At 32.9% G+C, this 23,613-nt stretch overlaps 1 protein-coding gene across 3 annotated transcripts in view; it reads right to left on the bottom strand.

Moving 5' to 3' along the window:
• LOC145676293 (regulator of G-protein signaling 9-binding protein-like) overlaps positions 1-23,613 on the bottom strand; it is a 320,813-nt gene that overhangs the window by 210,160 nt on the left and 87,040 nt on the right. Inside the window, exon 1 of one of the 3 annotated variants that reach the window (XM_081747167.1) lies at positions 21,628-22,036. The exons of 1 other annotated variant lie outside the window; for it this stretch is intronic. In XM_081747167.1, the coding sequence (XP_081603293.1) occupies positions 21,628-21,693 (66 nt within the window). In that variant the 5' untranslated portion in view covers positions 21,694-22,036. Of the gene's footprint in view, positions 1-21,627; positions 22,037-23,613 lie in introns of those variants that run through there. One more of the 3 variants, XM_081747165.1, reaches the window with a different exon arrangement.

Genomic DNA, 23,613 nt, shown 5'->3' with positions numbered 1-23,613 from the left:
AATGAAAACGCGCAAGTAGATAGGGAATCCGACTGACCCTCTGATGTTCTTATTATTATGCCAGTCAAATCTTCTCCAGACCAGTCACTCCTTTTTTACCTCTCTTCAGACTGGTGTTTAGTCATTGATGGTGTGGTAAAGTCTGGATACTTTGGGATTAACTCATCAGTGCAGCAAGTCGAAGACATTGCACAGCTATAATTTTCATTTTATGAATTTCATTGGGTCCATACAGAATTTTGTGTTTCAATTGTCTCTCGTACGTGTTTCCCACATTTATAATATTACAGATAATTAAAAAGTGATTATGGCTTTGAAATGAAAGTATAAGATGATAGCAAGCACCTTATTCGTATCATTCTGCTCTTCAAAAATACTTTGTGTTATTGTCTAGTGATTAATCACTTCCACTCTCGCACAGTGAGAAGCAAAATTACACATATACCGTGTCGTGAGGAGTACTTACAGTACAAAAAGCATAATACACCCACACAGTTGCATTTGCCCCTTAATCACTGAACATGCTTAAATGTAATATTACTATTTCATTAAGCGTATTCGACTGCAAAATTATTAGATAATCTGTATTATATTTTTGTTGTTTATAATAATGTTATGTACGATAATTATTTCATAGTAAAAGTACTGATCAAAAGCAATGCATAGTAAAAGTCTTGATTATTTTGCGGAAGAGTACAATCGTCGGTAGGCCAACAGCAAATCAGAATGCTTTAGTCACACGTGACCTTCTTTATCGTAGTTTAGAAGTAAGGCGGAACAGATAATGAGAGAGAAGATGACAGTAAAATAGAAAATTGCAGTTGAAACATAATTAAAGCGAGTTTGGGGAGCTTCTATTATTTTACTTAATCAGTATTTGTGTACCTGCCTGTATGTCTGTTTGTTCCACTATTAACTCTCGCAAACTTTACCCGACTTTAATGACGTTCCAGTACATGCATATTTCAACCTTTTAAAATAAATCTATTCCTTGGATTGCACTCCATCATGAAAAGTGGATAGTAAAGTTCATCCCGCGTTTCAAATATGCACGTTTTCCAGTACTTACATTCAAAACGATTTTACACTTTAAATTACGTACACATTATTCGACTTTGATAATATATATATAATATAATGTGTTTTTCTTTGCTTTAGAGTATTTCAGTTGTTCACATTCATTGTGGTTAAAATACGGCACGTTAAGGTTTAACCGATAGAAAAGGGTAAACTAACCAAATTCCGAAATTTTCTTCTTTAAATAATACGATATGAACTATTTTTTGGTGATAAACTTCACCAAAGCATTTTCATTTGATTCAAAACAGCACATATTTTCTTCGAATATTTCCAATCACCCCCACTACTAAGAGTTAAAGCAAGTCAAGGATATGAGAGTGAATTTCCTGAACCATTCACCAAACAAATTATATTTATATATATACCTATATATATAGGCGAGGATCCAAGGAAGGCTATAGGGGCTATAGCCTACATTGACGCTCAGGTATACACTGTATAAAATGGACTTTAATCCTGCTTTACACTGGATCAAGCAGCAAACTATGCTTTAGCCCCTCTCTTGATCATATCCTGGATCCACCACTATATATATATAAGCTCTTCCTCACTTCTACCATGTACATCACTTCCACCATGTACATCACTTACATAATTAGTGTGTAAAGACAAAAAAATTGTAGTTCATAGAAATTTATCGTTCATTGAAGGAAAACACTATTCTTTTTATGACAGATTAATTACGGTAAATAGAGTAGTTATCAATATAGACTTCACTTCTAAAAATTGAGAGAATGAGAACTATTTACTAAGCATTACATGAAAAGAGTAAAATGTTTATACACATAATGTAAAAGCAAAAATAAAATAAAAACAGTATCTTCCGTATCTTTTGCATTGCCCAAATAATGCTTTATGGGAAATTCCCAATTTTTCATCGAAACTTATTCTTTCTGTAATTTTCTTCTGGACAGTAAACACAATCTCCATAAAGTTTCTTCTTCTGACACACCAATGAACTTCAATTATATTTATTAATTGCACCTATATTACGGAAAGAAAATAAACATTGGAGCTCTGCCCAAATACATAAAACGTAATTTTATCTATTACACATTTTTCGTTTCTTTTTAAATGATCAAAGTAATCGATTAATATCATAGAAGTGATATGTTCAAAAAGATTTTGTAATGCATTCTTGTTCAATTTAATACTCGTTAATTATATTTAAATTCGCAACCTTCTATTAAGTATAAAAAGTAGAGCTTTAGTCTGATGCAAAAAGTGGTAACGTTGGTATTTATATTATTTCTATTAATGTGCAAATCTCGTACCCTATGTTGTGTGGGAAATTAATAGTTGTCTTTCATTATAAATCTACAAACAATATAAATGGATTGTTCGTGGTGAACCGAAGTATGCCACTATATAATACAGTTAACATTACTATTTACACAAGCTCCCCAAACAGCTCTGGGAGGAGATAGAGAAAATTAATTAATTTGCGCTTTGTATGTAGTGAAAAAGTACAACGCTCCAACAGTGATATGGTAAACAGCTATGTAGTGAGTGTTATTGGATTACTTCAGCAAAGAGTGAATAGATACCATAATCGAAACTTCTATTTTTTTTCTTTAAAGAAAACTCTTTTAATTTTTGTTTCTTCTCACAATATTATGTGTAACTTCAAAGAATTCATTGATAATTAAAATTAGACGAAGAAATTATTCTACTTGTATTGGCTATGAAAACTCATAAATGAATTCAGAAAAGCATAAATTAAAATATGCTCGAAAATATTAAGGGGGTAGAGTGTTAGCAAGGTAAATTGGAACTTAACGTCTCTCTCCCAACATAGAGACAGTATGTGTACTGCGTAAAATGGGATCCGGATTCACTACTGGATATGTATTCGAAGGAAGTACTCCCACCTTGAGTCGCACTCGGGATCACATCCATAGAAGAAATGCTTGTTCTAGCCACTTGATGAAGGGGAACACGAGAGTAGAAGGGTGAAAGAGAGATAAATTGTCAGAAAATGAAATCCTTAATTTTGTTCAGTTCCATCAGTATCTTCTCGCTTTTTCCAAATAAATAAGTAAATGAATACAAATTTTTAAAGATATAAAAATTGCAGCGTCAAGAAATATGATCTCTCCGCATAATTTTCTAGAAATTACAGAATACTACTTATTAAAGTAGCCAATGTTTTGATACGGCATTCATTCTTGTTTAGTTTATCATCTAGACCCCTATGCCATTATAATAGGCTTGGAAATGTATTCTTTGACAATGGAAAACGTTTTTACACCACTGAAATTAATGCAGTTATTAGAACTTTCTAAGGCCTAAGTAATTACAGCAGAGTAATGTTAGGATTTTTCTCTTGATATTTGGAATATTTTGGAGGGAAAATGCGAAAAAGTGGGTACTTATCATTCTTGTGGTGAATTTTCACAAATATACTTTTTTCAATTAGAGCATTGGATTGAATGTGCTATAGGTATATCTGAGTCAGTACCTGAAATTTCTCGATATACAAAATTATTATAAATGAAAATGTTTCTGAGTGATTTTTCTTATATTTCAATTTCATACAACATCATCAATATCATCATATGTATTCAGCCATTATTGGTAAGTAACTTGCCGCAACTGAGAAACTTCTATGCTACACGGTCTTCAGCTAACCTCTTCGTCTTCACATATCATTTCTGTGTTTCGGTACCGTCTATCGGTGTTGTAGCCTGATTCACTTTCTCATCTCCGCTGCCACCATACCTTATAGAGCGTACTTCATGATACAGTTCCTTCTCAAACAATAGTATATCCCAACCAATTCATCTATCTCTTTTTCATTACATCTAAAACTGTTCCTTTCTTTCCTATCATTTTAACGCTCTCTCATTTGTTTTCCACTAGACCAGCTAATTCTCTTAATTCTTCTTCACACCAACATTTCGAAAATGTTCCAGTCTTTTTCATCCCTTTAGCGTAATCTCTATATTTTTTGCTCCATACAATACAATACTTCACACGAAGCACTTTTTGTCGTTGCTCTACTCTTTACTCAAGAACCCACAAAATATACTTTTCTTTCTCCTAAATGTTCCTCCCTTCCTTCTAAATGTTATTTTTGTGTTTATTTTACGTTCACATTTTATATCAGCACTAACAGTTTATTATTCAGATATTCAAAACTAGTCAACTGTTCTATTTTCTCTCCTCCTACTTCTATATTTGACACCGACTGCTTCGTTCCAATCAAACTGACTTTTTCCTTCTACCATGTACTTTCATTCTATATTTTTCACATTCCTTTCCCAAGTTTTCTAACACCTTTTTTATCTTTCCCAAGTTTTCTAACACATTTTTTTTTTTAGATTCCACCAAGTGTCACATCATCTGCAAATGTCACACACCGAATTATTCTATTTCCTCCCTTAATATGTCTTCATTATGTAGGCTTCGATAAAGTTTAGAGGCAAGAATATTCTCGGGTCAGAGGGCTGTATCTTAGCACTACAAGAGTTCCGTAGCTGATAACGTAATGTGTGACTTGTGGTAAAGACTGTAAGCTATTCAGTTAAACACCGTAGTGTCGTAAAGTGAAAGAAGAAAATGGAAACGGCATAACAATGTTTCGAGAAAACGAGCAACGTGCGTGGATCACGACTTTGATACGTGGGATAAGTGAAGAACAATGTTTTCAGGGACTTCGTGATGACTTTTCTCCCAGAACGAAGGAACCACTTTGCGGGAAGCACTATGACACAGTAGAAGCCATCATCCGTGCCATATGGCGGCGATCCTTCCAGGACATCGACAAAGATAGGCCTGATGTCGGTGTACGCCTTCCATACGTTTTGAAAGTGATAGAGATGGGAGATGATTGGAGGAATGTAATAGGTTTTCTTCTGTGTACAAACCAGGTACGAATTATTACAATGTTGCCATTACTTTTTATCTAATCATAGTAGATAGATATTAAATAACGTCGGCGAGAGACAAGATCCCTGTCGAACTCACCTTTCAATTGCACTCTCCTCTGTCATTTCCTTCCCTATTCTAACACTTAGTTATTTGTTCATATATGAGTTTCTTATGAATCTTCGATCTTTCAATTCCGACCCAATCTTGTTTAGAACTCCTAACAACAATTCCTAGTTCACCCGGACAGAAACCTTTTCTAGATCAATAAACACAACATACACTTCTTTCCCTTTTTCTCTAAACCTTTCACCAATTACCCTTAATAAGTCAATTGCATCTCTTCTGCCCTTACCTCTTCTAAACCTGAACTGCTTCTCATAAACTTTTTTCATTTCTTCTTCCAAACAACCTTGTGTTCAGTATTCGAAGCATAATTATTGCTGCAAGTAATGTAAGACTAATAGTTCTGTAGTTCTAACATATCTTGGTTCGATTTCTTAGCCAATGGTATCATGATCATCTTCAGGAAATCTTTGGGGCACTCTCCCGTTTCACATATTCCATTGTAGCATAGGAACAATTCTTCACATTCTTAATGAATTCGGTTGGTATATTATCCATCCCGATTGCTTTCAGTTTATAACCTCGGATATAACTTTTATAAACTCATCCCGAAGAATATTAAAACCTTTACCATCCTCTTGTATCTCATTTTGTACCTCAACATATATGCCACGCGGCCATATATACGACGCTACATTCCTGTTCTAGTCTCTCACAATTGCATTGAAATCTCCCATTACAATTACGCATGCACTCCTCTTCTCCCTGTCTATATTTTTTTCTATTTTCCCAGAAGTTTCCTCTACTTTTTAGTTGTATGCAAAGTGGTCGGTACGTACCACCACTAGACCTTCTTTTTCCGTTTAAGTCTTAATATAATAATTTTATCACCAATAAGTTCTAATTTCACTACCTTTCCTTTTAAGCGCTTACTAAGAGTTATTCCTACACCATTAAGATCTTTTCTTTACCTGAGTAAAACATTCTGTCTTTCGCTTTTCAATTTCCCATTGCCTTCCTATCTAATTTTACAAACTCTACCAAGTCTAGATTATATTTTTTCATTTCTCCTTTAAGATTTTCCAATTTTCCTCCCTGTAATGTGGTAGTATGTTCCATGTCCCTATTCGATACCTTGTGCTCCTGTTTGCCTTTTTCTCCAGCAGTCTTCCCCACATTGTTACTTTCATGTCCAATACTCCTTCCCAAGACATCCTCCTCCCGGAGATCCAAATGGGGGATATTTTACCCCCGGGACAATATTTTGATCTACGAAAGGCCATTATACATTGTTCTCTTTCTGCTGCCAGCAAACTAGGGGAAAATAGAGTTATGGTTTCCCGTTGCCTTCCACTCCATAGTCCCAATTCCAGCCGTTAAAATAAATCTGACCATGACTAGGACTAATGTTCAAGTTTACCATATCAATCACTATAATTTCCGCCAATTTGACTACTGGACAACTATGCCCTTCTCTCATGACACCCTTCTTCTGGTTCTCTATTTAGACCAATTTGATAGGGGTGGCTCTTCTGATAGTGAGCTATAGCCGATATAGCTGTAAACTTCACTGTAGCATGCAATCCTACTTACACGACACGTAAATGTCTTCAATAAAGGTTACATTCACAATGATTAAGGTTTGAACCAATGACATAATTGATTTTCTTTAATCAACTAAAACAGGCTCTGATTTATAAAGAAAATACTTAACTGATTACGAACAAAGTCAGAAGGCACAGAAGAAACTTTGGACAAAGTCTTTTTTATTTAGAATTTAAGAATTTCAAGTTCAGTTTCATTTGCAAGAATTTTGTGTGCTGAATTCAATAGGTTAACGTTACAGCCAAACTTTCAGAGTTCCCATGCTTTTTATTCTCTTCATGGAATGTTAAATGATGTTATGATGCTCTGTTAAATGATGCTTCCGTAGGAAAACAGCAGTGATCTTTTTTGAAGTTCCACACCTCAAATTCGGACCCTCATAAGTTTGGAATGAAAATTATATATTGCATTACAGAAACTGTTTCATACAGGACGCTAAAGTTAAATCGAGTTCGTACCGTTGGTGGCTGTTGTCACTGTAATAATTGCATCTTCAATTGCTTTAGTTTTCAGTCATGAATCGATTACGACAATGTGTTCTTATTATGTGCACGGTGACCAGTAATGACCTACAAGAAGCCGTGCCACTCCTCCCCAAGTGCTTCACGGTACCCCCTTCAAATGTTATTTAATATAGTGTTTTTAAAAGCATTATTATAGTATAATAACAGTTCGGTTATTCTACTTTCAATACAAAATTTATAACTCCCCTTAAAAAAAGAACTCATGGATCCAACCTGCATTCTAAAATCAGTCTGTGGACATCCCTGCCGACAAGGTCATGTGATCTTACACCCGTGATTTATTCTCGGAGAGGTTTGTAAAATCACAGGGATACACCAACAAACGACGCACTCATTTAGAATTGAAGGCAAATATTATACGCATGATTGAAGGCATCGAGGCAAAAAATCTGCAAGAGTCTTATCAATAAATTTGTGAGTATATAAATGCATGCAGACTCAGTGGGGATGCACATATATCACATTGTATTTCATACGTAAATGAGAGATGTTACTGATTTCATGTACATGTATGTAAAACATAACAGTTTTTATAAATATTTGCCTTTTCTTTAAATTTTCAAATTCAGCGTTCTGCATGTATCACATTTTATATCCTACCTATACTAAGAAGGGTAAGATCAACCAAATTGTGTGAAGACCGGATGAGACACTGAGAGATGTGTATGATTCATAATGATTCTGTCATTAATTTTTCAAGAACAAGTCAATTGAATATTGAACAGAAAGCACAACAATTTGTCTATCAATTCCAGTGAAATAGCAAAAAATATCTCATGTGATATTACATGTTGCAGGCTTAGTATGCTGACTCAAAAACAACCTAGACACGAAGATTGTTTTACATGTTAGTGATAATATAAGATTTTAATTACACGTTATTTCTGTTTTGCTGTTTAGACAGGAATGAGAATTTTACACCTGTCATTCATACAAAGGTATAGAAATTAACAGCCATGAACTGCAATTTCGCAAATAGCGTGACGACTAAAGTTAAACACCAAAAGCTTGAATCTCACACCATGTGACGTACGAGATCCACAAAACAAACAAATCGTGAGGTAAAAAAAAAAAAGCTTTAAGCATCAATGCGGAATTTAATTTGTACAGTATTTACGGGAAATGTGTGTAAAAGTGAACTAGTAAAGTTGAATATCTGCTAAATGTTATATGCTACATTCCGCAAGGTATTATTTTATGCTAAAAAAAATAAATTATCAGTATTTTTTGAACAAAATATATTATTATTATTATTATTATTATTATTATTATTATTATTATTATTATTATTATTATTATTATTATTATTATTATTATTATTATTATTATTAAATAGATAAATCGATAAACAGTTCTTGTACTTTTCTTGGAACATCCTTTGCATGCTTGCTCCTCACAGCAAAATATTTAACAATTAATATTTTATTTTAAAATGCCATTTTTGTAGTTTCCGTTCATTTATAATTTTTACAGTATTTTTTCTTATTTATTTATTTATTTATAGCAAGTATCCTTTAGTATTCGTTGAAATTCACAATATTTGTATTTTCCCTGTGAAAATTTAAAAAAAAAAGCATCAGGCTCTAAGAACCTCAGAAATTTTGGGGGAAATTGCGAAAACTAACTGAAGATACTACTTGTTCGTCCATAGTTAACTGTGGTAAAAACATGATTTAACCCTTGTTCTGTTTGTTTCTTTCTGTTAAAGCAAGTAGAAAACAAATATGAAATTCCGTTTATTTTATGTACCTTTAAAGAACTAAACTTATAAGTGACCACGTTCTATAAATATTTTTATGCAATGTAATAAAAACTACGTAATGCTATTAAAGATAAATATTAAAGCAAACGTTGTAGTTTCCGCACAGAGTATTGTGCCTGATTTGGGTAAATTATTTTCTATATTCATGTTCTGCAAAAGTATGAAGTTGTATATATATATATATATATATATATATATATATATATATATATATATATAGTTCTTAAATTCTCCAAAAAGCAGTTGAGATCGATTAAGATGACATCATGGACCTTTAAAAGAATAGAGTCGTAATAAACGATTGTTATTATAACCGATTAAGTGTAGTATTGGTATCAGACATTAATGACTGAGCATAATTTGACTATTCGCTCAAGACACCAGTTTGAGATACATTATATACGAGTTTCGACACATTTGTGAATGTCGTACTAGGCATAATGTAAAATCGCCTACCTTATGAGAAATTAGTTGATCTCACTGAATATTTGACGTAATACAACAGTTTTCGCAGAAACCAATGTTGCTGTAGGCAAGTTCAACTATACAGTATTTTCCAAGTGTAATTCTAAATGAGATTGAAAAATAACTAGATAATAAATCTACAAATTTGGTGTTGAAATTTATGTCATATATTTTACAATTTTCTTGTGCATGAAGTATAATCAAAAATTAACTAAAATACGATTGCTCAGTGATAAAATATTTATCTCTGGTGGAAAAGAGTCAGTGGGTTAATCCTTGGGTTGTGAGTTTGCGTACACAATCTCGTGTTCTTTAATATTCTTAGTGTTATGTTGACTCTCCTTTGTATCTTCCTCCCATCAATTCTTCCATGATATGATTTCCTTGCATTTGTCATCAACCTTCTTTAATCAGAACAGCATAATTCTAAGAGAGTTCTTAGTATTATGTGTCATTTATGCAGTACCGCGTAACTAGGACGTTATGTGAGTCACATAACAAAGAAGTGTTTAATTTATAATTTTAAACGATACACGAATTTCTACAATATTATTAGTGTTTAAGGAAAAATGTTCGAAGATAAAATATGTATCAATGGATAGATCTCATCGAATTGAACAAAATGATATAAGTGAACGTATATCATCATGTGTTTTTCGAGAAAATCAAGAAAAACTGTTTTATTGTATTAAAAAATGTAGTTCGTCGCCAATCAAATCTAGTTGATAGTGTTTTATTCTGCTTGAATAGCTTATACATTTATTTATGCACTCATATATATATATATATATATATATATATATATATATATATATATATGTGTGTGTGTGTGTGTGTGTGTGTGTGTGTGTGTATGAAAAATATACATCGTTAAGTAATAGACTGTTTCTATCGTTATCTCCTAATAGTGACACATAGTGTTAGTAGTCACAAACTTAGTACTCGTTAAGATTGAGCTTTTAGCGCTGTTAGATCTGTGTGACTGTCGTATGTGCAGTTGCAGATTAAATGAGCGAACACGCAGTATGTTTTCTGACGCAGTATGCAGCGAAGTTAAGTCTCTGAAGAAAATATGTATGTTTTCGGTGTTTTATGAAAATACTTTTGGTTTGCGTTCCAAAGCTCAAGAATTTTATACAAATGTACTCTCAAATAATTATGATGTTACTATAATCACTGAAAGTTTCTTAACCGAAAATCATTTCGATACAGAGTTCTTTGATAATAGATACAAAGTCTTCCGCCAGAATAGAAATCTCGAACTGTTTAATCACTGTAAGGGAGGGGGTGTAATAATAGCAACACACTATAATCATAATATATATCTTGTTAATTCGTATGACTTGTATTTTGAATGTGTTCTTGTCAAACTTGTAATTCACGGTTTTAAATTATTCATATGTGCAGTATATATTCCTCCTGAATCAAGTTTAGTAATATATGAACAATTCTATCAATTTATTGAGACTAATTGCCCAATAGGTAGCAACATTCTCTGCATAGGGGAATTCAATATTCCTGAAATAACAGGTTGTGCTTTTGATTTCTTATCATCAACAACAAATTGTAAAAAATTATATAACTTTATGTCCTTATATGATTTAGCGTCATTTAATAGTATTCGTAACACTAACGGCCGAACTTTAGATTTGGTATTATCAAATATTGATAAGGTTCTCGTTGATAAGGTTTTTGTTACTAAGGAAGACAGACACCATCCCGCAATAAGTGTCTCTATCCCATTAAACGTTACAAAGAAAGAAAACAGAGAATTAAAGTATCTGGTTTCAACTTTAAGAAGGCTGATTTTAAAAAAATTATTCGTGGAACTGCACAAAATAAATGGGGCTGCCTTTCGCAAATGAATGATATCAATAATGTGCTATCCAACTTTTACAACATGATTAATAATGTATTTAGTATATGTATTCCCCGTAAGAAACATGTTAATGGAAATTATCCGAGCTGGTTCACTTTTAGTATAATTAGAAAAATAAAATCCAAATCATATCATCATAAAAAATGGAAAAGTGGAATAACTGGAAGCCTATATCATCGTGAAAAATTTCATGAGTTACGTAAACAGATAAAGACCGACATATCAATTGCGTATAAAACATTCATTCTAGAATCTGAACTTTCTATTCATAATGATCCGGGCCAACTTTGGAGTTTTGTCAAAAGCAAAACCAAGCATATGTCATCAGCCTCCTTTACTTACAATGGGAAAGAACTAAATAAGAACAGTGAGATTGCTCAGGCCTTCGCGCATTACTTTCAATCTGTTTATAACAATGTCTCAGCAAAATATGACGTAGACAGTTTTATATCTAACAAGACGGAATGCATTAGCCTGTTGGACAACTTTCAACTTGGAGAAATACAACTGCGATAAATTGAAGTGGCTATAAAGGCACTCAAACCAAAAGCGTCATGTGGACCGGATGGTATTCCTCCGTATGTTGTCAAAGGCTGTATTGATATATTCAAGCATCCTCTCCATACTATATTCAATATGTCCATAAGAACAGGCACTTTTCCGGACTTATAGAAAGAAAGTTTAGTGTGTCCAGTGCCAAAGTCTGGAAATAAAAGCGAAATACAAAACTTCAGACCTATAGCTATATTATCTCCTTTTGCCAAAATTCTTGAGAGTATTTTATATACACGAATTCTGAATCCGTAAAGCCAATTATATCTATACATCAACATGGTTTCTTACACAATAGGTCTACTGCAACAAACCTAGCAGTTGTAACAAATTTTATAGCAACGAAGTTAGACAAAGGCGGCCAGGTAGACGTTATTTATACCGATTTCAGTAAGGCATTCGATGTCGTGGATCATGATGTTCTAATAGCGAATTAACAAGCCTAAACTTTTCAAAGTCGGCAATAGAATATATTGTATCGTATCTATGTAACCGGAAACAATCTATTCTATACAAGGGGCATGTCACCGAAAAGTTTGTTACTCTGCCTAGGGTTCCTCAAGGATCTCATCTGGGTCCTCTGCTATTTATCCTACTTACTAATGAAATTCCACTTTTTATTGAAAACTCTGAGATTCTCCTATTCGCTGATGAACTCAAATTATATTCTAGAATTAATTCAACTGAAGACTGCATACAACTACAACAAGACCTACAGCGAGTTCAAACATGGTGCGATGACAACAAATTAGTAATAAATGTATCCAAGTGTAAATCTCTGTCTTTTACGAGAAAAAGAAATCCTATCACTTTTGATTATACACTGAAAAAAAACTAAATTGTCTAAACCAAGTACTGTCAAAGATTTAGGCGTTATTTTTGATCCTGAATTAAATTTCAATCAACACATAGATATGATAACAAACAGCGCATATAGAAACTTAGGTTTAATTTACAGAATAGGGCAAGATTTATCCAGTGAGACAACGTATACAACACTTTATTTTACATATGTTAGATCAAAATTAGAATATTGTTCTACAATATGGACCCCAATAATAAAAAATACTCTCAAGAAATAGAAAACATCCAAACAATATTCTTGAAAATGCTTACATCCAAAAAAAACTAATTATTATCCCAAATATTTTTCCTACAATGATCTAGTAAACAACTTTAATTTTCAAACTCTAGAAAAAAGAAGATGGATGTTGGACTTGTTATTCTTATACAAGTTATTAAACAATAAGATTGACTGTATGGAGTTGGTCTCGAAAATATCATTACGGATTCCCACTTGCAAAACCAGAGTAGAAAATACAGGGACATTTTATTGTGCAAAAGCCAGGAGCAATATATTATATAAATCCCCTATATGGAGGCTGTGTAAATTATACAATGATACTGTAAATAAGCTTGATAAAGTGGATGTATTTAGTCTTTCAGAAAACAGGTTCAGATCATATGTGAAACAAGAAATTTTCTGTAGTAATAATTAAGAAATTTATATATGTAACGTTTGCTGTATGTACACAACACTATAATTGGGTATTAAGCCTGTTGTGTTGTATATTAAATAAATAAATATATAAATAAATAAATAAATAAATATTCCGGCGAGAAACGATGCTTCAAAATCAGGGCTGGATCTAATGTTTTGCCACCCCTAGGCCGAAATATGTTTGCGCCCTTCATCCCAACGTACGAAGATGTTTACACATTTTTTTTAATTTTATGTATATTTTTGTTTAAACATTTTTGATAAAATTGTGTAAACATCTTCCTCTCAACTTGGTTCCTCTAATCTTTCACATTTGCATTGTTAAATAAACGATAATTGCTTAATTGCTGTTTTTTATATTAACTGGTTGATTACAGATTTTCGCTGTATTTTAGTATGTATCTCCGCATGGAAGATGTTAACGGTTTGTTACTGCATCTCTGTGTCAATAAAGACAATTGATTTTAATTACTGCACTTTTAGATTCTGGAATTTCAAAGTCTAAAATTCTAATCCTTCACCAACAATATAACACAGTTTCTGGTGACTAAGCAAGAGGATGCTAACAATCCTGCTACTAAAGGTTTTACTAAAATTTGATCAACGTGTACTATTATTTATTTAATCCAAGATCACATTGCCACGTCTCCTAGACTTAGAGTGTTGGAATTTCGTTAGAAATAGAATCAGGATCACGGACATCCATATCAAGCTTCTTAATGAGTGTCTGTTAAAGAAGTATTAGAGATGCCCGTTAGAAATCCACACATCATTAATCCTTCGCCGTAACTTAAAAAGAATAAATTAGAAAGAAAGATTTAAAAAATTGATTTCTGAGAAACATATGTATACTCATGTTAAAAATGATTGTCGCATATCTATAACTGTCTTCTTGTAAGAATATAATTTGATAATGATTTTGCAAGATACGTTTAATACTCATGCTATGTGTATAATCGAGAAATGTATACTTGTGGTAAATTTCATAAGAAAAGATTTATAAATACGGAAATTAAAATGAGTAAAACAAAATGTTGCTAAATGGACAAGAAAGTTTTATTTTCGTTTTATTATTCTTATTTACTGCTCTTTTGACATGAAATTTGCCACATACATGCCCTAACAGCATAGGATCTGCTAGGCATGTGGCATTTAGATGTCCCAGCTACTTTTTAGGTACCCGACACTTGGCACATATGATATTCATGTGCTAAGTATGAACTTCAGCTACCTACAGTTTTAGGTACTTGTTACACCTAATTGATATATGCAACTATGTACCACAAATATAGCATTTATATACCAGGCTCACTTTCGCACTTTAACAATCATTTGTTTACATGTCGTCACTTGGGACATACATCTGTCATGTTCTAGGTACGTCCTTTAGGAACATACTGTTTCAGATAGTTTACCAGCACAAGATGTGCTAAGGATGATACATTTAGGTGTTCTAAATTCATCTTCCTCATTTGATGGATTTGTTGCTTCTTTTTCTAAGCGATTGTGTACTAGAAGCAATAAACGCATCGACTTTATTAGATGGCAACTGTCGCCGATCATTTGAAAGTGAATATAGAAGAACCATGAAATAAAGTAAATAGACACTCGTCATTTTGTTATATAATTATATGGCGAGTAGATTTTGATCTGATTCCAAACTGTTATCGTCGAATATATGCGGTTAAAGGAGCACTCTGATTAGCCAAATTCAAAAGACCTCAACAATTTATTTCTCTGCAAGCGACAATGTCTTCATCGCCTCTGTGGCCAAGTCGGTAGAGTACGCGGCTAGTAATCCAAAGATTTGTGGTTCTCGCCCACACGAGTACTTTTTTTTTAAGTGTTTTTTAGACTCACCTTAATGTAAACACATTAGGCATATAGGGGGTGTAATTTTGTGGTTCATTGACGCTTACGGCATAGGAAACATCTATGCACGCTCCCCAGGTACACGTCAGGCATGTGCCTAGAGGCGGACATAGACTGTGACTATCACTTGACATCCATGTGATTTCTCTCTCAGAGGTACATAAGGCACATATTGGACACACTCCCATGTACCTACTGGAACATGATAGGCATATGCCTGCTATCTGATTGTGCTGTTAGGATGTCTTTGCCGATTATACACATACTAACATTATAAGAAATACCGGGCGAATTCGTTATCAAAGTATATTCCTACAACAACATATTTATAGACATGCGACATTAATTTTGGACATGAGTGTACAACATATAATAAGAACGGCGATCCATTGCAAACTAACTTTTGGAGTTTTATTACAATATACTACAATATATTACAATAACAAGGAAATATGGATTTTAACCTAAAAGTTCTCCACCAAATAATCTAAATTCTCGTACAATATTGTTAGTGTTTAACGGTGAAAAAATGTCCAAAGATGAGACATATCTCAATCGATAGACCTTATTGAGTTGAACAAAATGATATGCGTAAGTGTAATATCTCATGCGTAGTTTTCGAGAAAAGTAAGAAAAATAAATTTCTCTGTAAACTTAAAAATTGACGCTGTACGACAACCATGCTACTCACTGAGACTATATATATAGCTAAAACTATGGTTATCCCTTAAACTTTACTTTCTGTTTAACTAAAATATTGTCCAAAGAAAAAAGATACACTAGTCCATAGTACACATTAAGATGAACGAACTGACATGCTAGAGGGTACATTCTCATATTTAGTTTTCTATAAAATAGGAAAACACAAACTATTGTGATGCTAAAATGTATGTTCGTTCCAAATAATAATTTTCAGTTTATTTTTATGGAAGAAATTATTTGCCTATATGCTGTGTATGTAGCAAAGTACAGTGTTAACTAGATTGTCACGTACAAATTTGACAAGGAATGGACATGAACGTGTGTCATCCGGACTTCCTAATCAAACCTAGTCCATTCGATAAACATAACGAGGATATCTTCATGCACAAAATATTATGTGTCATGGACAACGGAGTAAGTCCCTGGAGCCCATTAAACCTGTTAGTATAAAGAAAATGGTAGACTCGCAGTGAAATAGTTATTGTATCAATACTGTTCATTGGAAAGTCGTGGTTTATAGTTCATTGTCTTCAGCATGAAACAATCTTTGTAGAGGTGCCAAGTATTGGCACTCATAATGTACTTAAACAGGGAAAATTGGGATAATGCTGGGAAAATTCCCTCCAGAAATCCCTCCCATCAATTTTGGCCTTCTCTGGAGTGGTTCCAAGTAAAGGCAAACAATCCAAATGCATGTCGAAAGTAATATAGTGGTTAAGAAATGAATGTACCAAATTTCGTTTTGATAGACGGAATAGGTATGAAGAGAAATGTTGTATACCAATACGCTATGAACATATAAAACCGCACTTATGACCTGACCTATAAAGAAAACATAATGTAGAAAATATAAACGCAGTAAGCCTGCTATTTATTCTGATATCAAGGATTGTACCACATTCTTTGTAGAATGAAACAAGCATTTCAATAGTTATCACGCATATAGTTCCGTGATGTGTGGACAGGGAAATTGGGGATAGACGCAAAAATTGTCTTCCAAAGTAGTCATATTGTGTCCGTCCTCTAAAGCGACACAGAAGCCGGTAGGAGTCAATGTGCGAATTAAAGGATATCTTACAGAGGGTATAAAGTGCACATCCGAGAAATTTAAGGTGGGGAAGTTCACAGAGTTATGGAAGACATCCAATTCTTCAGAGGGGCGTTTCAGAATAATCTCCCCTGATAAGTCGCACACTGGTAAGAATACGCAATTAAAATGCACCTTAAAAAATACTAGGAGGTATACGGATAGGAGGAATATCCTTAAAACAAGGAAGAAGATGTAGTATGACATCGTAAGAACGCCCAATAGAGAATAAAAGGGCATAAGTGGGGGTGTTGGCGGATAACGTAGGTTTATCCCAATATAACTGTAGCACAGTTGCTGTTTAAAACGCTTGCTTCATTCTACAGAGAATGTGGTACAAATCTTGATATAAGGATAAATAGTACTGCGTAGAGCTTATTAATATACAATCTTTCCCTTCATATCTATTCCGTCTATCTTTCCTAATCCCTATAGTATTTTTCAAGATACATTTGGATTATGTGCTTTTACCTGGGGCCAAAGTTGATGGTGGGCTCCACTAATGTATCAATACACTTTGAGTCTTTTCAGTTTCCCTTCCTTTACATTATCACCATTTGGGATTAACCGAAACATCACTTCAGGATAATTATTTCAGAAATAAATACCTATAACATGTAAATTTCTAAGGACAAATGTTTGACAAAATATTCATCGACTTACGTTAAATCTCATCATTAGGTGACGTAAGTAGCTAAGGTTAGTTTCCATCCTTCATGAAAACAAATTTAAACAAGGGAGCGCTAGTGTTTCCAGAAATCGATTACCCCTATTGAAAATTAGAAATGTATGTGACTGTCTAGTACAATGTAGAACAACGTAGGGTAGTTACGAGACATATTGGACTCGTATTGGACAAAATTGAGATGTACTTTTCGATCAATTAAATAACACAAATGAAAATTAAGTCTCTCAGGCAGTCCTTCGAGTGATCTTTATAAATCAATATTATTTATATGATGTGTACTTCAGTACTGAAAATGTATTGTTCAATAATTACGAAACTCAAAGACATTGTCATTTCACGAAGATAGTATTACATGGCATTCCACCAACGCAATGAGTCTTTGGTGTAAACGTATCTTACAATTCACGTCACTGTGGAAAGTTGCAGTTTAACACTTTCACAATTGCATTCTTTTTGTTTTCCTGATCACAAAAATAATCAGAAGTATTTGTTTAAGGCACCATTATGAAGAGGATAGAAAGCTTACCTGTACAATGTACACTCATGTCCAAAATGATTGTCGCATATCTATAACCGTCTTCTTGTAAGAATATTATTTGATAATGACTTTGCAGGGTATTTTTAATACTGTTATAATTTATATAATCGGGAAATGTATATTTGTGGTAAATTTCATAGGAAAATAATTATAAATACGAAAAATAGAATGGGCAAAACAAAATGTTGCTAAATGGACAAGAAAGTTTTCTTTTTCCTTTTATTGTTCTTATTTACTGCTATTTTGACACGAAATTTGCCACATACGTGTCTTTGCCGATTATACACATACTAACATTATAAGAAATACTGGACGTATTCGTTATAAAATTATATTCCTACAACAACATATTTATAGACATATTACAATAATTTTGGATATGAGTGTACATGTTTATTATTAAAGGATATCCTTAAATATAATAAGGTTATTTTCACTCAAATTCAATATTTCGATTGTAATGGAAAATGTAAAAAGCATTGTAACAAATATTCTAGTTTACTTCTGAAAAGTTTATGGCTGAATTATAAAAAAAAAAAAACAAAAAAAAACGAGAGTGATAAAAATTATAACTTGCTAACATCATGTTGAATACTTATCAAGCCTTACACGCAGTACAACAGACGCCCAGTTCGAATTATATTAGCTGTATACATCTACCGTACGTAGTGATATCAGGTAGTCTCACGATTCTAGCCCTTACGCATAAAGATGTGACAGATTGATTAATTATTTATCTATAATTTTCAATTTTTAAAATCACACTATGAAATTTGTCTCACAATACGATTTTTTAAAGATCTCTGTACGGAATATATTTTATTTTTTTTAAAAAAAACTTGTTTCTGGAATAATCCATGGTTCGACCCCAGCTTGCACCAAGTGAACTTTATGGTGGACAAACACAGCGTGCGTGGATTTTCTCGGGGTTTTCCCTTTTCCTCTCGCTTTTTTCAGTCCACCATTTCCTTCGTTTCTCATCATCACCGTCTCCTTTAGCCTAGCCGGCATAACCGTGTAATGTAAAACTTAAAGATTTCATTTCATTATTACTGGACACTTCCATAGATTATCGATAGTTAGAAAACATTTCCGGAATAATAATTGAATCCACTGTGTTAAATTTGTCTAATGTTTTCAAAATGCTTCTGTTAATAGTTTTTGAGGGATCAAAATTGAATTTTCAAATGTTTTCACATTAGATCTAACTTTAAAATGCTAAATTCATCACAATAATTGCCTTTCAAACATTTATATTTTCGTATGTAAATAACCTTCTGTGTAAAAATTAATTTTAAAAGTTCTAGCAATTAATAGTAGCTTTTTTGTAAAAAAAAAAAAAAAAACCTACTTTGAAGGACAAAAATCTGTTAAATTAATATAAAGTATGAAAATACAAAGCCTAAAATACTTTAATGTTATAAATTTAAAGAAATTTAAACCTTTGTAGATAGATTTTTAGCTTGCAAACAAAATTTGCATAATTTTAGTCATAATAGTAAAAATATAGATCACAAAATCGCCAATATTTTTTAGTTTACTTGAATGAAAATCCTCAGTACGCTAGGTGTATAAATGCATAAATAAATTTATATATGATATGTAAAAAGAACTAAAAAGGAATTAATTAACTTTAAAGTACGAGACTTAGCCCGCATCATATCAAAATTTATTTAAACACTCAAGCGTAATTATCGATCAACTTGCGGGACCAATATCATTGCACTCACCTAACAGTACATCATATCCTAAGCTGTTACTGTTTACCTAAGTGCTTACTTTTCACATGTTATATTCATTAATAGATTTATATTTATATTGAAGGAAATATATGGTCCCGTGAAAAGTTACGAATACCAAAACAGTTTTTGAAATCCGAGAAAGGTAATAATTTCAAGTTGACTTTTTTCAAAGAATGCTAAGGAACTCACTACAAAGGTAACTTTATCATAAAATACTAAAATATATTAAATTTAGTCGTTGAATGTTTAAGTCTGGTACCACGTCACCTGCGGTAGAAATATTGAAGGTTACCTTTTCTTCGTCAGTTCATGTCACCACTGGGCGATATGTAAGACTTATCGCTTGAGAAGTTTTTAGCCTTTCATAGTAATACTGCTATGGTAAAAACAAATGTAAGGATAAGTCTCAGAGATACTGAAAAAATATTAGGAACAGTTTTATGTTAAAGTTCTGAGGTCATTCCAGTAAGGCGTTTGAGACATTTCAGTTGAGAGTAAACTCTGCTAGTCATTATATTCAGGAGCTCCTCCGTGGCCAAGTGGTTAGCATACGCACCTTTGGCGTGGGAGAGCCGGGTTGGGTTCCCAGCAGGAGCCGGGTTGGGTTCCCATGTGGTTCGGATTCCACGTTAATCAGTAGGTCCACGTCTCGTATAGCCTCGCTGCTGAAAGGGACGTTAAACTCGAAAATCAATCAATCAATCATTATATTGAGATCTTTCTAGGAAAATGCTGTCAATTGTAACCAAGATCTTACTAGTTGATTTTATGAGATTTAGTATATCTAAAATGATAAGACATAAATTGGATGGCTTATTTAAAATTTTAGTGGGCAAGTGATTTAAAAAAAATGATGACTTGGTTTCAGACATACCGAACTTTAGATGACACAATCTGAACGATTTAAAGAGAATATTAATGACATATTAATGACATCCAGTTGCATTATTTTTCTCTTGTTGCATGAAGTGGAGATTAACGGAGAATATAAATGAAGGAGAAAACGCAATAAACAGTATATAAGTAAGAAGATAAAGCTGACCCTAAGGTACTCCATATATATATATATATATATTTAAAAAAATGTAGGTAGAAATAGAACATTACCAAAGACAAGATGACAAAGAAGTTTAAAAAGATAAATTTCGGATAAGTGATCGGGAGGCGTTTCTTTTTAATTGAAGCAGTGAAGTAAAATGCCACGCCTCATCAGTTTTTTACATCAAATGCAACAAAACAGAATGGTGATGGATATTGTGTGATTTATTAGATGTAGGAGTTAGTCGTTAAGAATGAAGTTTATATTCATTCAATGTTGTATTGAAATAATGAGTTAACTAAACAGGACAGAGGTCACGATTCTCCCTAAATTTATGAATAAATTTTAAACTTGACAACACTCCACTAATTTGGTTTTATGATTCATATTTCTATAAAAATATATCATACTTCAAGCGTTAAATTATGCTTTGAATGTCACTTTATAAGTAATGCCTACTTCATTTTCTACGTTTAAACAAATATTCGCTCCCCAATATTTCACATCTCTACAAAAGTATGTGTAACATCACTTAGTGAGGACGAAATAAATTTCCTATGCGTACAGAAAGAATTGAACAATTAAAATATTACAATTTATCTTCATGACTTTCAATTAAAAAAGAAAAAACTTCTAAATATCATCTGGTACGTACCCAGCTGGGCATTTGTAGCGGTGATTCATCTTCCATATCACTTCCAAATGACAGATTGTTCCACATTTAAAATATATGTATATTCACTCTCACACAGCAACCTGACAAATAATTGCACTCTCTTTTTCACGGTTCTCTTCTAGAATGTAAAACGAACACATAGTCACTTAATAAAACATCAATAAATTTTGAAAAGCGTTTCTCCATTTTATTTTATTTTTTATTATTCCACCTGATAACGAACTATAAACAAGAGCATCATATATAGCATATCACGTGTCGGCCACACATATAACAACTGGCAACCACGCAAAAGCGATTTCTGCTTCTGGGCATAACCACTGGTCCATTAACAAAACGCTGAGAGAAAGACTCACACACACACACAGACACAGAGACATCCAAAAAGACCGAAAGAGAAAAGCGAGAAAGAAAGAGAGATAGAGAAGCCCGTATCTCGCTCTCTGTGAAACTACCGAAATCAAGAGAAACGATGAGATGCTACTACGTTGATCAAAATAACTACGGAAGACATTTCAGAAACAAACAAGAGAGATATATATATTTTATTCTTATTACAAGTAAAATAAAAAAGAATACTTTTAATATATGTAATATATTTGTCCAATCAGCTTGTAGCAAAACAGTGCAGTGCTATGTAATTTAGTACATTGGTTGAGGATGCATTGCAATATAAACAGGGTGAGACAGAACTTTCGGGATTTGTGCAAATGTAGATAAAACGCATTTTTCTTTCTTTAATGCTTTAGAGAGCACTGTCGGAAAGAGCTAGAAAGAGATTCATTTTTTTTCTTTCTCTCTACTTTGTGCAGAAACTAAAACTATCTATTATATATATATATATATATATATATATATATATATATATATATATATATATTGTTCTAAAGTACATAAATAGTTGGATAGAGACTAAGTGAGCTTCTACCATTGAACTAGATGTACATTTGTATGTCTGTTTCACGGTACCTTTAGCAAAAGGACGAGGGTTGACGGTAAAAGATTATTTATAAAGTTAGTTTTTTTCTCAGTTTCCATATATATTTTATGCACTGTGTTTACGCTTTCTGTTAATCTCGATAATAAACGTCAAATAGCTTAGTTCGTACGACACGCTAATTCTTAAAAAAAAAAAAAAAAAAAAAAAAAAAAAAAAAAAAAAAACAGTCACCCTAATAGATATGGCTACAATGCTATTGTGCGTCTCCTTGCTGGTGCTAATAGATATCACTACTGTCGCTATCGAATTTTAAGCTGTGGAAACAGTTTACCGGTTTAAAACAATTGTAAAGATCAATTGTTACTTTAAAACTATATTCTTTAATTTAATTGCTTTGAAAAAATATTAGTGAGTAGTTAAAGCTTTTAATGAAGCACGATTTTAACCGAGAGTATACCGTGGTTTGAAGTTCCGGACAGCACAAATATTTTTTATACATCTTGGAGGGCCTTATCGGTAAGAATTTTACATGAGTTAATTCTATATCTATAGAGAACGATATGAATGAAATCTTTCAGTTTAACGTCCCACGATTATGTTCTTTAAGCTAAGGGAGTCTGATAATTAAGGCAAATAAATGATGATGGAAGAATCGGTTGAATCAGAATGTGGAAGGAAACGGGAGTACCCCAAGAAAACCCATGGAGATGATGTTGTCCACCACAAACTTACTTCGGTGGGAATCAAAACAGAGATCCCACGCGCCAGAAATAAGCACTCTATCAGTGAGCCACCATGCCACCAAGGAATATTTTTAAGAAGTTCATTTTGGTAGACATTCTAAATATTTTTAAAAAAGGAAGCTCTTGAATATTCGTTGCGACATTGTTGCATGCAGGTTTGATGTAAATAGCTTGACTATCACATGTTTTAAGGTATTCACATTAAAATGAATGTTAGAGTATGATCCGCGTTGGAGTATGTCAACATTTGTATATAGAGCCTTTAATATATTTTTGGCGCTT

This window comes from Thermobia domestica, chromosome 2 (genome assembly GCF_964235325.1).
Source record: "Thermobia domestica chromosome 2, izTheDome1.hap1.1, whole genome shotgun sequence".
Taxonomy (NCBI): domain Eukaryota; kingdom Metazoa; phylum Arthropoda; class Insecta; order Zygentoma; family Lepismatidae; genus Thermobia; species Thermobia domestica.
The sequence above is the reverse complement of the archived record's forward strand: the minus strand, read 5'-3'. Positions and strand labels throughout refer to the sequence as shown.